At 54.9% G+C, this 15,712-nt stretch overlaps 2 protein-coding genes across 6 annotated transcripts; one reads left to right on the forward strand and one right to left on the reverse strand.

The window, feature by feature from the left end:
• Positions 1-1,297: 1,297 nt before the first annotated feature.
• LOC121352475 (parathyroid hormone/parathyroid hormone-related peptide receptor-like) lies at positions 1,298-7,611 on the reverse strand. Of its 2 annotated transcripts, XM_041465454.1 has the most exons (13): positions 7,477-7,611; positions 6,319-6,424; positions 5,806-5,916; positions 5,564-5,688; positions 5,297-5,391; positions 4,773-4,950; positions 4,263-4,416; positions 4,047-4,107; positions 3,430-3,496; positions 3,050-3,144; positions 2,634-2,775; positions 2,507-2,548; positions 1,298-2,269 (listed from the first exon to the last, which is right to left on the reverse strand). In XM_041465454.1, the coding sequence occupies exons 1-13, from the start codon at positions 7,552-7,554 to the stop codon at positions 1,970-1,972; spliced, it is 1,554 nt and encodes a 517-aa protein (XP_041321388.1). In that variant the 5' UTR covers positions 7,555-7,611; the 3' UTR covers positions 1,298-1,969. The 2 variants fall into 2 exon arrangements, with proteins under 2 accessions (XP_041321388.1, XP_041321389.1); XM_041465455.1 differs by lacking the exon at positions 2,507-2,548.
• Positions 7,612-10,426: 2,815 nt separating this feature from the next.
• LOC121352476 (myosin light chain, embryonic) lies at positions 10,427-15,294 on the forward strand. 4 transcript variants are annotated; one of them, XM_041465459.1, is made up of 7 exons: positions 10,427-10,555; positions 11,368-11,395; positions 11,950-12,099; positions 12,641-12,814; positions 13,215-13,292; positions 14,033-14,076; positions 15,175-15,294. In XM_041465459.1, exons 1-6 carry the CDS (start codon positions 10,469-10,471, stop codon positions 14,059-14,061), a joined length of 546 nt encoding a protein of 181 aa, XP_041321393.1. In that variant the 5' UTR covers positions 10,427-10,468; the 3' UTR covers positions 14,062-14,076; positions 15,175-15,294. The 4 variants fall into 4 exon arrangements, with proteins under 4 accessions (XP_041321393.1, XP_041321392.1, XP_041321390.1 ...); XM_041465458.1 differs by lacking the exon at positions 15,175-15,294 and having other exon boundaries at positions 14,033-14,275; XM_041465456.1 differs by lacking the exon at positions 15,175-15,294 and having other exon boundaries at positions 13,215-14,275.
• Positions 15,295-15,712: the final 418 nt, after the last annotated feature.

Genomic DNA, 15,712 nt, shown 5'->3' on the forward strand with positions numbered 1-15,712 from the left:
ACCCCAAAATGTTTCACAAACCCCGTTTTAGCTTCAAAGACTCCTGGAAAATCGATTTTCCTCCGCTTTAGAAGAGGGAAGGATGCAGCCCAGGACATGTGATTCATTTCCCCCAGCTTTTCATGGGGTCATGGGCAGACCTGGAAGGAGAGCTCAGCAGCAGCCCCAAGGTCTGACTGACACCTGAGCTGGCTACAGTTCAGACACCACGGGCTTATTTGGGCCCCCTCAGAAACCAGCTCTGATCTGCTGGAGTTTTTTTAACTCTTTTCCAGAATTCCCTCCCCACAGTCTGGGCAGGAGGTTCCAGAATTCCCTCCCCACAGTCTGTTGCCCTGGTTTGAGCTCTGTGCATTTGGTGTGAAGACAAGGGTATTTCAGGGCAGACTGGCAGGGCTTTACAAGCTGTTGTGTTCCCCTTCTCACCCTGAAGGTTCATTGCTGCAATTAAAGATTGGAGTTTCAAAACAAAATGTGAAAATAGCCCCATAGTCTGAGGTGCCATCTGCTCCCTCCCTTGCCCGATCCCAGCTCACTGCCACTGGGAACCAGCCCCATGTGAGGCATATGCTGGGGGTTCTCCCCTTCTGGTTAACACTTCCCTCTGCTCCTTGTAGGATTATTGGAATTCCTCACCCCTCTCCCATCTTCCAGGAGCCTCTTGGGAAGAGAGTGATGAAATATTGATCAGTGACAGGAGCCAGAGATGTCAGCTTGCGGGGCTGTGTGAGGTCCGTGGGAGGGCTGGCTCCATCCCCTGGGAACAAGGGAGCAGTGTGAGCAGCATTCCAACTGCCCTGAGAGGGGATCTGGCCCTGCAGTGGCAGCTGGCCTGGTGTCTTCCAAAGAAACCAGTTTCTTCCACGAGGTGATTTTAAAACTGTGCATCCTAGAGCCCTTCCCTGACGTGGCTCCTGGCTGTTTGTCCCTCCAGTTCCCTATGACTCACTTGGCACCATAGCTTTTCACTGGAAGATATGGGAATGCACACAGTTATTTACCTGGTCCCTGTCTTTAGCAAGAAATTCCTGCCTTGAGGAGCTGTGTAGGAAGAAGATGCTCCGTGCTACCACCACCATGCTGTTTAATTTATCTGCCATCTACACAGCTCCTTGGGAATGCCTTTTCCCTCGGGTGAGGAGCTTTCCCAGGCAGTGCAGGTGCAGGGCAGGGGGATGCTGGGGCTCCTGTCCATGGCAGGGGCAGAGGGAGAGCAGACCTGGCTGGGAACAGGGCCAGGGTTCCAACCTTTGCCCCACTGCTGGCTCCAGGCTGGAATACAAGGATGGAAACAAGCCAGACAGACTCTCTTTATTCACTTCTTAGCCTTCAATGAGATGACAGGGCCACGACACTTGCATGCAGGGGCCTTTGTGGTAATGGATGAAGTGTTGGGGATGCAAGTGTTCCCTGCACCCTTCCAGGCATAAAGTTCATCCTGTCTCCTTCATCCCACCCTGTCCCACTGCCTCCCACTCCAGTTTGTAGTTGTGTGTTGGTGTTCACTCCATCCCCGAGCTGCAGAGGACGAGGAAGGGCAGGGTGGGCTGCAGAACAGCCCCACGGGCACTCTGTGCTCCCCCGGCCGGAGCTGGTGCGGGGTGGGGGAGTCCGAGGCAGGATCGGGCTCATGGGATGGGCTTTGACCGCCCTGGAGAAGTCACCTCCCACTTGTGGGGGCAGGAGCGAGCACGGCGGTGTCTCCTGCTGAAGACTCAAGGCTTTGCAAGCACAGGGATCACGTCAGTCACTTGCACGTGGAGGAGAATGAGGTTTTATGGCTTGTTTTTGGGCCGGGGTGGAGGAGGAGTGAGAGTACGTGGTCCCTTTGCACCCTGGCTGCGGCGGAAAGGGAGCTGGGTTGTTCCGGCTGCTGTCCCAGCCCTGGCTCTCCGTGCCAGTGTAAGCAGAGCCCGAAGCCTGAGGATCAGCACATCTGCATGCCCAGGTGGGAAATCCACCCTCTGCTTCACAGCATGGTCTCCAGCTCCTTGTATGGCTTGGGCTGACACTGAGTGAGCTCTGTCAAATCCACCGTGTGCTCCCCCCGGGCTCTCTGGCTCAGCTCCTGGGGACAGGGCAGGGGGGGCCGGGCCGGGAGCAGCAGCCCCCGGGTGCCCCCCGCTCCCCGCCCCGCCAGGCTCGTGCTGCAGCTTTGGGGGGCCTGGGAGCCTCGGCCGGCGCAGCAGCAGCTCCCGGGGCGCGCCTGCTGCCCCAGGTGCAGCGCCAGGAGCCTCCGGAAATGAGCCTTCTTGATCTCGGCCTGCACCTGGGAGAGCAGAGGGGGCTGCTGTGCCCAGGGACAGCAAAACAGCCTTGCTGTATCTTGTCCTTTTCCCTTCCCTTCCTTTCCCTTCTCCTTTTCCTTTTTTCCCTCCAAATCCTACTGAGAGGGATGGATCTGAGCTTTTTGCTCTGGTTATCACAGCCTGGGGCTGCAAGTTTGCCTCCCCTGACTCTAAAGGGGCTGGAACAGGGAGCTTAGCTCCTCACTCTTCCCACTTACCTCCCCATTGCAAAAGCAGTAGATAAAAGCCACAAAGAAACCCTGCCAAGAGACCAAAAGAGGTGGAGTTTGAGGTCCCCGAGCCTCCCAGGATGAACATCCCTCAATGCTGGGAGTGCCAACCCACCTGGGAGGAGTTAAAGAGCATCTCGTAGTGCATCTGGATCTGCCACAGGAGCCCGGAGACCTCGGTGTAGGGCATGGCCATGAACACCACGTAGTGGACTCCGAAAAGCGGCATCAGCACCAGCGTGGACTTGAGCAGCTTCCTGAAAGGAGAGACCTCAGAGATTCTCCAGGGCCTGCAGGGCAGCCCCCAGCCCCACAGTGGCCAGGCTGGAGGTGGGAGCAGGAAGAAAGAGCTCAGAACTCCAGAGCCAGGCTTCAATCCAGCAGAGCTGCCAGAGGAGCTGGCTGCCGCTATCCTGCCACCCTTCCTCACACCTCCAGCCCTTCCCACACCTCTGCTCATTCTCCATAACCTCAGGAAGCTCTCCTGGCTGTACAGGCAGGACACGAGGCTGTGGTGCTGCCAGCACTTGCCTGTACTGCTGCCGGGGGTCCAGCTTGCCCGTGGTGGTCTCCCAGAGCTTGGAGGCCAACACCCGGACGATGTTGAGGAAGAGGAAGAAGTTCACCTGCCAAGAGACACCCATTGTGGTGATGGGGCCCACTGTGAGCTGGGGTCTGCCCAAGGAGCCCTTGGGGACAATGACAGGCAGCTCTGGGTGCGGTGCAGGCAGGGACATGGCAGTGGTGCTGTGGTCAGACAGGAGGGACCAGAGCCCCTGGATCCCTCTGGGCTCTCCCTGGGTGCTGGAGTGGCTGGGACAAAACTCCAGCGACCACAAGTGAGCAGCTCTGGTCTCTATCAATCCTCTTTCCTCAAAAGGAATTGGGAGATTCATGCACAGGATTCTTACCACAACTGCAGCCAGGATGGGGACCTGATAAATCCACTTCATGTTCCCTGCACTGAGGTCCCAGCACCTGAGAAGACCAGTACAAAAACTCCTTGGAGAAACCTGACACCACTGGGAAGGATGGCTCCCTGTACCCCCAACCACCCCAACACCCCCAACTCCCACTCTCCAACCCCTTGGTGGGCTTTGTGTAAATCTTGAGCTGTAGCTACAAGCATTTGTAACCATTATGGTGGGGCAAAGCAGATTTAAATGAGCATTAATTTCCTGAGGGTTCCTTGGCCACCTCATCCCAAACTCACGTTGTTCATATGATGGCCTTTCTGCTTTTAAAATGCCTCACTCTAGAATGTGCCCTTTAGCATCCATCTCTGTGCTGTTTATTGATCAATTTATGCTGCAAACCCACATCCACCGTCCTCCCAAACGCAGAACAAAACCACTATAGGTCTGCATTACTGAAAATTCTATGAACAAGCCTTGAATGTCTGTTCCATCCTGTTGTTCTTTTTGGAAAATATTCATTTCCAAAAAGCTCTGATGCCCACAGATACTTGGCTGGCATTTGCAGCCACTCTTCCCCTCCCAAAGGCCCTGGTGAAGGTGGGTGTACATACTGTGTATCTGCCAGCGAGGCCCTGACGCTGGCCCAGATGGACACAAACACAGCAGGGAGACCTAGAAGGGCATGGACAGAGTGAGGAGCAGGGTTGGAGCATCACCTTTGCAGATCCAGCCAGTTCCTGCATCCCACTGCCCTTCCCTGGGCACTTGGTGCTGCTCAGCCATGGCCAGTGCCAGAGCTCCCGGCTGGGGCTGGGGTCTGTGCTCACCCCAGCCGATGATGATGAGCACCCACAGGTAGTTCTTGTTGGAGAGGAAGGCCATGAAGATCAGGCTGTGCAGGTAGAGACCTTCCACCAGGATCCAGTAGTGGTTGGTGGCCAGAAAATAGAGGAAGAGAGTCACCACCAACTTGCAGCCAACCTGTGGGCACATGGAGATGCCTGTGTCAGGCTGGTCCCCAAAAGCAAAACCTGGTGGCTTTTGTTTTCTGGTCATCAAAACCCAGCTGTGCCCCATGTTCTTCTTGCAGAGACCTGCATCTCCTCTGGGATAGTCCAGCATCTCCTTGCCATAGGACAGGTATTCCCTGTACACAGGACAAGGTACACTGGCTCTGGTCTTTAGTGTGGCACCAGGACAGGGAGGAGCTGGGCAGAGCCAAAGGTGGACCTTCATCCCCTCCCCCTGAGCAGCACAGCCCCAGCCTGGGAGGATCCCAAGCACATCCCACTGCATCAGGGCTCCTAAATCCCCCCATCCCCCCATCCACCACTTGCCAGGTGGCCCCGTTGTCCTGGCAAGGGACCCCTGAAATCGTCCTCCCGCATCCTGTCGGCGTCGCTGGGCGCCGTGCCCGAGTAGAGCACCATGTCCTTCAGGAAGATGCTGAGGGCCCGGCAGATGAAGGAGGTGAAGAGGTGCACGTGGATGTAATTCCGTGTGCAGTGCAGGCGCCTGCGGAGAAGGGATGTGACACCAACCAAACCCCAGCTGCCCAACCAACTCACCACACTTGGGCTCAGGGAATGGGGGCTCTCAGAGTGGCCTCTGGGGTGTCTGGGCACAGAAACCAGATCTGGGAGCAAGTGGGGTGTCCACACTGTCCAAGAGCAGGGTGGAGAGATCGGGAGCTGGTCACACTGGGGATGACTGGGGCTTTGGGAAATTGGCTGATGTTTGTGTTGGGTCTGGGGTTGTTCCCATTCCTTTGGGGGCTGCCCCCTCCCCAGGCTCATGTGTGTGTGGACAATGGGATGAGTTCCTGTTCTCCCACACAGGAGGGTCTTTGGCCTCTCCTTACTTGAAGTAGGAGAGGATGCAGACAGCAACGATGAGGGAGGCCAGGGAGATGGAGTAGCCCACGGTGTACATGAGGTGCAGGCGGTCAAACACCTCCTGGAAGAGAAGGACTGAGCTGCACCTCCCTGCCAGAGCACACAGGGAGCAGGGCTGGTTTGAGGAGCAGAGGGAAGAGCCCCTGCCCCCAGCACTTCCCCATGCCTTTGCTTCATCCTCCCGTGGCCCCCATCCACACCCCTTTCCCAGCACCTTTGACAAACAAGGTCACCTTCTGGTGGCTCCGGCTCTCGGAGGAGAAGAGCAGGGCACACTCTGTGTAGTTGGCCCAGGTCTTGTTGATGCTGAGAGCCATGGCCCAGGTCCCATAGGCACTGCAGTACCTGTAGGCATGACCTGGGAACAGCAACGAGCACTGTGGCAGCAGAAGGACCCATGGGAATCCCAGACTTGTCCCTGCACTGTGGATTGTCACCAGGGTGAGGTCACTCTCTGTCCAGGTACAAGACTTGCCTTTGTGGTTGAAGTCGTAGATGTAGTCGGGGCAAGGCACTGACACCTCCTGGCTGGGGGAGCCCCTTGGCCAGCAGATGATCCCATCCCACTCCGGAGGGCAGCTGGGGTCTGGCCAAAGAGCAAAGACACATCTCACATCTCCAGTCAGGGCCTCAGCATAACCTCTGGCTTCCCCAGGTGTGTGCTGGACCAGGGGGAGGAAAATTCTGCCACAGATCCCCTGGGCTGCAGAGAGCGAGAAGCTGCAGGGGCCAGGAGACACATCCCACCTCTTCCAGATGGGGCAAGGCCCCTCCACAGCTCTCATTTGTGGTGTACGTGGAGCTGTTTGGAAAATGCTGGAGCCAGTGCTGGCTGCACCCAGAGCACAGATGGTGCCATGAGCTCCACAAAGCCCTGGGAGCTGAGTGTCCTCAGCCCCATCCCAGCCCAACAGAAAGGACAGCATTCCCCACAGTGTAAGCAGCTCCACCAGGGCTGGCTCATCCAAGCACAGGGGAGGGACAATACCTTTGATCTTCTCCAGCTGAGCCTTTATGTCCCTCTGACACTTTTCCTTGGCCTCCACCAGGAGATAGATCTGCTCTTCTTTGGTGAGAACATCATCAGGATCAACCTGCTCAGACAAAACCCAAGTGACAACCCCTTGGCTCAAGTCATGGCATGGCTATGCTCTCCCACCCCTCTCCAGGAGAGTCAGGTTTGGGTGGCTTTGGGTAGATTCAACAACACAGGGAAGAAAAAAGCTCTTCCTGCATTCCTGCTCTCATTTTTCCCTCTTCCAAGGCTGATGCTGACCCCAAGCCCCTTCCCACCCTCTCCATGGTCATTTCTGCTCATGGTTTTGTGCAGAAATCAGTGGCCTGTCAGGCTCCTGCCCCAGCTCCCTGTCACCCAGCACCAGCAGTGCTGGGTGTCTCTGTTGCCCGTGCTGAGCTCTCCAGGCCAGGTCTGGCAACCCCTGGGTAAAGTGCCCGACCAGGGCTCAGCAAAGCAGCCACTGCCCAGTGCCCGGAGCAGACAGTGAACCCACGGCAGCTTCAGCCTCCCCATCACACCACACGTGCAAATGTCTCTGGGGGTGTTTTAGGCTAAGGTGCTTGAAGGATTTTATAGCCAGGATGAGGACACAGCTTTAAAAGTGAACAGGAGCTGGGATGCAGAAGGGTCACTTTCCCCAGACTGCCTCCAGTGAGCACAGCCAAATCTGGCCCCAGAGAGGAGATCCAGGACTCCTGTCCATGCTCTTCCCCAAAGCAGCATCTGGGTGGGTGGATGGGGGGCTGGTCAGGGATGTGGGGCAGGAGTGGGATCCTGGGGGTGCATCAGGAGGATGGGGGCCTGGCTGTGGGAGTCTCACTGGCTGTGCCCAGCTCTGCCCTCCAGCCCCTCCTGCACTGCTCGTAATCCGCCCGCTCTGCTCCCCCGACGCCTGCGAGGCACTGAACCCTGCCCTGGATGTGCCCAAGAAATGGAAAAGCCATCACTCTGCAGTGCCTCCATGGCTGCTGGAAAGCTTTTAGCAGGAGTGGACATGCTCTCCCGTCCTGCCCAGCAGCTCTGCAGAGCGGGATGTGAGTCGGGAGCACAGCCAGCCCTGCCCGGGCCAGTGACACCACGTTAAAGGCAGGAGAGGACCAGAGGAGCCCCGGGGCCACGCAGACTTACCAGAGCCCACGCCGAGCTCAGGAGGCAGCAGCAGAGGAGAGTCACCATGATAGCTCCCACAGGGCCAGATGCCTCCATGGTGCCACCGTGTCACTCAGATGGGGACTTCAGGGAGCAGAATCGCTGCCAGAGGTGGAGAGGGCTGGCGTGTTCAGCAGGACAGAGCATCTTCTGGGAGCACCTTCCTGGCTGCCAGCCCCACTGAGGTGAGGTGGCACTGGGGGCACAGCCCGTCCCTGGGAGATCAGGGCTGGGCAAGCTCCCTGTCCCTGTGGGATCCCTACAGGGATCTGCTCACAGGCTCTCCAGGCAGGGGGGTTTCTCCCCCCACCGTGCTTGATCCTATTCTCTCTTTGTGTCTTGCCTGCTTTAAGCAGCTCCGGGAGCGTGTGCAAACAATTCCTGTTCGGATGGGGATGGCAGAGGTTTATTGGCTTAGCCCAAGGTGCTAAAATCCTCTTCATTCAAGGCAGATTCCTCTTCTCTTTTCAGAAACTTCTCTCACTGCTCGGTGGCTCATTTTTCAGCTGTCACAGCATTCCCCTACTGCCCCCATGCTCCTAAGTCCCTTCTAGCCCCAGACTGGTCCCAAGAAGCCGGAGGAAGGTGGGGAAAATCCCAGTGAGGTGGCTGGAGGCAGGGAGGCAGAGGGTGCAAGCACGTGAGCAGCACCTCGAGCTGATGCTCTTGCAATGGGATGTCTTTCAGATACGCCAGTTTAACCCTTTTCCTTCTCCAGGGGCTGGGATGTGTTTTGGGGAGATGTGCTGAGATCTGTCCTGCTCTCCCAGGCACCCACAGTGACCTCAGGGCATGTCTGCATTCAGTCTCCTCGGGAGAGGGGCTGGAGGCTCCATCCTGGGGCAGGGGAGTGGAGGGAGCAGCCACCCAGATGGGGTCCCACACCGTCACTGGGCATCAGGTCAGAGCTGGTCCCACTGCAGCTGTCACCATCCCTTGTCACCTGCATGTCCCTGGCATGGCCCCAGGGCTGTCCCCTGCCTTTCAGGGTCATGCTGATGCCCAGTTTGCTCCCACCAGTTCCAACACCCTGTGACCCCCAGCAGCCCGAGTGTCCCCCTGGGGAAATGGGGCACACAGAGGGGAGCCCTCTTTCCCCAGGCAGGTTGTCATTAGTGGGATGAGACTGGAATTCAACAGCCCAGTGCCAAATCCCTGGAACAGCAGCTCCCAGCCTGGGCCCCTCCCCTGGCTCATATAATCCATGTCCAGACACAGCTCTTGCTGCCTCTGTGAGTGCCCCAATCCTGCACAGAGCAGCAGAGCCCCCAGCTCTGCTGACCCTTCCTCGGGGTTTTCCTGGCAAGGCAGCTCATTCTGGTCCCAGCCACGAGCCCCCGTGACTGCGTGATAAGGGTCAGAGTCCTGCTGGGCTCCTGGGGGAGGGGAGGCCAAGGGAACACCACAAATCCCAAGGACAGGGCTCAGGAGGGGCTGCTGCTCCTGCTGATGGAATCAGACAGCAAAACAAGCCCCACGGTGGCCATCAGCTGAAAATCAAGGAGGGACTGGGGACATTGTCTGCAGCTGCCTGTCTCCCCTGCCCGAGCCATGGCGTGGGTGTGACACCAGCTCTGCCAGAGGCTCCTCGGGATGCTGCACAGGAACAGAGGGTGAGCAAGAGACAAACAGTCTCTCTGCACCATGAACGTTTTCTGAAGGCTCTGCTGGGTCTAATTTCTGACCCAGAAGCTGCTGGGGAGTGAAGATGGAGTTAAGGTGAGGTTATTTTGGAGTTGATGGATGCTGAGGGGGAGGCAGCTAGGGGCAATTTAATTCCCTTGATTTCCCAGGCGACACCTGACCCAGGCTCTGAGTTCAAACTTAGCAAAACATATTGAGTTTTTTTGCTAAATGACTCATTATATTCTAGAGAGCTCTGGAAAGCAATGATTGCAAATGACACCCATCCAGCCCCCTCGGCCCCCCAGTCTCTGCCAGCAATGAGGAGATGATGGCACACAGAGAATTCCCAGCAGTTTGTGGCTGCTCCCTCCTCCAGAATGACCTCTGTAACTCTTCCTTTGCCCTGGTGCCCCACACATCTTGTCTATGTTGATGGTTTAGAATGTCTCAGTAAAACCCTCAAGCCCCTTTTTCTGGGATGATGAACTTCAATGAGTTCTGTGCCTTTGTGAGTCCTCAGCTGGGAGAGGAGGGTGAGAGCAGGAGCATCTCCCACTAGAGCCTGCCCAGCACCTGGAGAGGAGCCAAATGGGGATTCCATCTGCCCTGCAGGTTTTGGAGGTGCTTGGTATGGATGGTGCAAAGCTGGGAAAGATTTGCACCGATGAATTCACTTGTGGCTTTGGCCATCATTTCCATTTCCTCAGTAGCCACCCTGAGGGAGGTGAGCACCTACACTGGTCTTTTCTAGGGTCCAAACTCAGCCCTTGGGGGGAGACTGGGACAAAGCAGACCCCGAGCACAAGGCCGAGGGAGTGTCCAGAGAGTTGTGAGCTCCTTTGAAGCAGCACTTTGTAAATCCTGGTCTCAAAAGGGCTCTGCAGTGCTGGCCCTCGCAGCCTGTCCACAAACAGGCGCGTTTCGCCGTGGGTATCGTGGCAGGTTTATCAGCCATCCTGTTGCTATTTTCTTGCCTGGCCCCCATGGCCTTTTGCGTTTAGGTTTCAGTGATCACTTAGCAAGCAGCCCCCATGCAGCCCACCCGGTGCAGGTGCTGGAGGGGGACATGTCCCCCCTTGTACAGCTGGAGGGGGGGCGGCTGGTGGCTCCGTGGAGCCAGGAGCCGATGACAATGGGCAATTGTCAAATTGGGGCCCCTCTCGTTTGAGTTTTCTTCCTTTTATAGTAAGTAGCAGTTGCTCCAGCAGCTGGCCTGCCTCTCCAGGGTGAGCACTGGGCTCTGTATATAAGGGAAGGAGCAGCCTTTGCCTTTCATCCCTCCGTTCATTCGCTTCCCCTCGCTGGGCGGCAGGACTCACCCCGCACCTCCGCAAATCCCAGCGCGATGCCGCTCAAGAAACCCGACCCGAGGAAGGAAGCAGCCAAAGCAGCTCCAGGCTCGGAGCCTGCCTTCGACCCCAAGAGCGTGAAGGTGAGTGAGGAATGAAGACGTCACCGTGTTTCTCCGTGCCTGTCATCTGCCATGCACAGGCGATGCAAAGCGCTCTGCAAATGGCATTAGCCAGGCTGGAAGCCAGCCTTGGGAGGGGAAATTATCTGATTGTGCAGATGCAGCAGGCTGGGAGTGATGCTGTCCTCGCTGGGGAGATGTCTCAGTGTTGCCCACCCAGCCCTGCCCAGCACCCACTGGAGGGAACCAGGACGCTGCTCCCAGAGCTGCGGCTGCAGAATCGAACCCCCAGCTCCTGCTGAGACCCCGTGTCGGGGCCTCAGGAGCAATAAAAAGCTTCTCTGCCACCCACTGTCTCCATCCTGAAGTATTTTGTTGCCTGTGTTGCCTCCTCCACATAAGAGCATCCTTTATCCAACAGCTCCACAACAGGGACTCACTTTTTCCATGATTCCTCAGGATACTTACATGTTTAAGCCATAGCTGTGACAGGAGAGTTATTAAGAGCAGGCTCAGCATGGAGGCTGTTTAATCACTTGACCTTGGGATCAGGCCCTAAAATAACATCCTTTCCACCCAAAGTAGTCCTGACTGTGGTCTGAGCATCCCTCCTGCCTACCCACCCCGCTGCTGCCAGCTGTGCTCTCCACAGGGATGTCAGCTCCACAGCGGGGGCAGAAGCAGTCGCGGACACAGCACAGCCAGACATGGCATAGATATGGGACAGGGCATGGATACAGCCCCCTGCCCCTAGCCTGTGGAGGGAGAGTTCCTTTGCTCCCTCCAGCAGCAGTTCACATCTCACGCCCAGCTTTGCTTCCTTCTCTTTACAGATTGAATTCACGGCAGAGCAGATTGAAGGTAAGTGCCTAGTTCAGCTTCTCTCAGAGATGGCTTTAGAAAGGGGGAATCCTTTTTCCTGGTAGTTTTCACCACAGACATAAGAGCTGAGGCCACACACATTAAATCGCCTCCTGGGGGAAAGGCCAGCAGGATCCAGAGCCTGGCAGGGAAAAGGTATTTTTCATTCATGGTGTGAGATGCAGCCTGGGTCAAAGCCAGGGCGTCTGGTGGGAGGAACAGCCTCTGGCGACACAGGGACAGCCCCAGAGAGTGGAGATCCGAGTGGAAAAGGGGATAAGTATGGATGTCCTGCAGCAAAGCCAGCTGCTGAGAATGCAGGGATCCAGCAGGTCACCCAGCCAGCTCTGCAGAGGTGACAAAACCTGCTCCAGCAGCCAAGTGACTCATCTAAGGAGTCTGGCAAACCTCAGCCTGCATTGCGCAAGCTCACTCGGGGCTGCGACACATTCCAAGGGCACAACAGGCACGTGTCCGTCCCTTCCCTGCCTGCCAGGCACGACGGGCTTCCCTGGAGTGGGAATGGGGCCACTCCGAGCTCTTCTTCCCCGCAGAGTTCAGAGAAGCCTTCGGGCTGTTTGACCGGACGCCTGCGGGGACGATGCAGATCAGCTACGGACAGTGCGGGGACGTCCTCCGGGCGCTCGGCCACAACCCCACCAACGCAGAGGTCCTCAAGGTGCTGGGCAAGCCCAAACCAGAAGGTGACAGCAAGCTGGGGACAGGGTGGGACAAGCAATTCCTGTACTCCCTGTCAGCAAGTAGAGGGTTACATTCTCTGTAGGAAGAACGCTGAAAGGTGAAGGAAATTATGCAGACAGGCTTCATTCCTGTGTAATTCCTTCACTCCCCTTCCCCATACCGTGGATGATGACATATGGGATAGGCAGTCCTCACACAGGAATGGTGGCAAGTGATGCTTAGCAGACTTTATCCTGAACTGGTGCAAACCGGTATAACCAGACCAGTCTCAGTGCGGCCACATTACTGTGGTGACAGATGACCCACCTGATGGTTTAGTTTTGGGCTGGTATCAGGGGTCTCTGTGCAGTCCCCTGATGTTAATACTTCATTCCTCATATGGATCTTCCAATTTCGAGTCTAATACAATAGTTCTGTCTCCTCACGGGGCTTCTCCCCTGCACTCTGATGGAAAAGAGACCAAGAGAGTTAATCAGGAGACCCTCAGAGGCTGAATTCAGCCCCACGAGGGTTCATCTCTGACCCCATCTCCTCCTCTTCCAGAAATGAACACAAAGATGCTGGACTTTGAGACCTTCCTCCCCATCCTGCAGCACTTCACCCGCAACAAGGAGCAGGGCACCTTCGAGGACTTTGTGGAAGGGCTGCGTGTCTTCGACAAGGAGGGCAACGGGATGGTCATGGGGGCCGAGCTGCGCCATGTGCTGGTCACGCTGGGTATGGCTGACCTCGGGGGAGCAAGGCATGGGCCCCGAGCTCTTTCTGGGCAAGTGGCTCAGGTAGCTGGCTGGTCTCACATATCAGAGGTTCTTTTCACTCTGCTGCTCACAAGCTCTTTTAGGAGTCATTAGTCCTGAATGTGTGGCCGTTTCCACCTCACGCCACAGCTTCATGCATGACCCAGGCAAGATGGAGACTACAGGACAGCCTCAGTAATCAGACAGCTGTTGCAGTGTGGTCCTCTCTCCACCATCTCACACCAGCATTCCTCAGTTGTGGCACACAGCTCTTCTCTAATCCCCTTCTCCTCCCTCTGGTGTCTCTGGTTATCTGGAAGAAGGGCAGGTCCTGTCAGGCTGAAAACCCTTCCCCTCACCTCTCCATCCTCCTGTTCCAGGAGAGAAGATGACAGAAAGCGAGGTGGAGCAGCTCATGGCAGGGCAGGAAGATGCCAATGGCTGTATCAACTATGAAGGTAAGGGCAGGAGATTCCTGTTGGGGCCATCTCAGACACGGCTGTCTTGTCTTAGGGTGCAAAATGCATCCTCTGCAAGGGCTCTGGTTGGACTTGATGATCTTAATGGTCTTTTCTAACCTTAATGATTCCATGATTCTGTGACACTGGTGATCACTGGAAAGGAGGTGTGGACCAGCCTCCAAAGCCTTTCCAAAAAAGCACTGAGGCTTGTCAGCTGGGGTGGGAACAAGGTGGTTGTGCCAGTGATTTCCAGGAAAAGCAGCTGAAGGCAGCATGTTTCCAAGGAGTTCAGGCCTGTTTTATCCACAGTTTTGGCACTGTTTTGTTGCAATCTATTGAAAATAAACAAAGCCAGCATCTTTCCCAGCAGAGGCTAATTGGGAACATTTGGAGACCTGGATCACTCGCTGCTCCAAGAGGGTGAAAACTTGGAACAGGAGGTGGTTAAATTTAGGAACCCCTAAAACTGGAGACCAGTGAGGAAAAGAGGGGACCCATTTCTCTTGGCCTCAGAAAAATGGGGATAATGGTACTGGCTCATCTCCAAGGGTTGGCATCACTCTGACCAGGTTGGGGATGGCAGGCAAAAAGTGGGAACAGAAAAAGGAATATTAGTCCTGGCACAGCATCCCCTTCATCCCTGGGGGGTCTGGGCTGGGGGTCCCCCTGCTGCCTCTCCACCTGCTCCTCCCAGCTCAAAGCATGTCCTGACCCCTCATGCTCTCATTTCTCCTCAGCTTTTGTCAAGCACATCATGTCTGGCTGAAACAAGAAACTTCAGGTGAGTTCAGTGGCATCTCCTGCTGCTCACTCCAAAATTGGAAATCCTGCAAGTAACAGCCAGGGGCAGGGAAGCCAAACCCCAAACCTGCAGTGGATTAATGCCACAGGAATAATCCCAGCTCTGAAGGCACAAAATTATGTTCATGATAAAGAATTTCACTTGTAACTCCTGCCAATTAAAATTTATCAGGACAGCATCCCAGCTATGATGGTCCTTGGTGGTCTGGGTAATTGGGTGGAGTCTCTGCTTGGAAAGAAAGATGTGATTTATGGTACCACGTTTTCTAACCTGCCAGAAGCTGAGGGGGTCAACAGCAGCCAGTGGAAATCAATATTTTTAAACCTGCATCAGTGAATGACTCGATGCTAAGAAAATATTTGGTACTTAGAGAGGAAATTTCTGAACTGAGAAATATTAACATTCCCATTAATGTTACAAAGAATAAGGAAAATGTACCACGGATGTTTGTTAAACTTTTTCATGTTCCTTCAGATCTTCCTGAGGAAAACAGAGAAACAGTGCTAAGGGGATGAGTTTTCCTTGAGGCTGAATTGTCCCTCTAAAATCTACTCAATTGAAAAGAAAATCCAAATTTCTGCCTGGCCCCAGCTTCCCCACCAATTTCTTATGATTTCATTATCTGTTTACCTTTTTAAACATTTCTCCTACCTCTCAGCTATGTAAAAGGCAGGAGGCCAGGGAAAAAAAAAAAAAAAAGTAAAAATGACCTTCAGATAGCGCTAAACACACAAATTAAACATTTAAAAATCTCTCTCCTCCCAAAATCTCTTTAAACACCAGAAGGTTAAAACACAGACAGACAGAAGTCTGAACTTTGAATGTTCAGCATCCTTTTCATCTCATTTTAATCCATTTCTCTCCAGTTCCTGTTCATCAGCTCAGCACTATAGATGGTTTGGTGGCAAACGCTGACAGGAGATTTAATTCTTCACATAACTATTTGCATATAAAACTCTTTTTTAAATGGTGTTGAGTTATAGCTTTTGACATTTTGGGTTCATCAGAGAAAGAATATTCTGAATACTCTCATCCCAAAGATTCTTTGCATTCAGACCTCTCCCACTTGTCTCCCAGGCTCTCAGAAATGCTTGAATCCACCTGAGCACCACGAAGAGCAAGATTCCTCCATGCATGTCCTTTCCCTGGGATGTTTTGCCTCAGCCATCGTTGGGCACCACATGTGTGTGCCTGAACCTGGTACTCAGTGACATATCTGCAACTAGGTTTTAAACCTCAAGTTACTCTTTTCAGGTTTTCTCTGTGACATTTGTCTTATTAAATTTCAGTCCTTCCTCCCTTAAATGGTTTGTCTGCCTTGGCTTGGGTCTACCTATTGACATGGTGGGTGGAGGAGACCCCTCGGTCTCCACCAGCTCTCAGAGGTAACAGGATATTTCTATGGAGAGGGGGAAAAGGCAGGGGATGCAAAGGAAAAGTTCAGACTTGTAAGTGAGGATCATCACCCCTCCTTTGGCAGTGGTCAGGAGCTGGGCTGCAGCTTGGTCACCTCTTGCTGATGCAGACCTGGAGCCAGGAGAGCACAAGGGGCAGGCTGCATCAAAGACACACCCTTTGGTTTTGGGAGGTTCTTAATTTCCTCTCTGCCCTAAAA

Source organism: Pyrgilauda ruficollis, unplaced genomic scaffold (genome assembly GCF_017590135.1).
Source record: "Pyrgilauda ruficollis isolate IOZ18807 unplaced genomic scaffold, ASM1759013v1 scaffold189, whole genome shotgun sequence".
Lineage (NCBI taxonomy): Eukaryota > Metazoa > Chordata > Aves > Passeriformes > Passeridae > Pyrgilauda > Pyrgilauda ruficollis.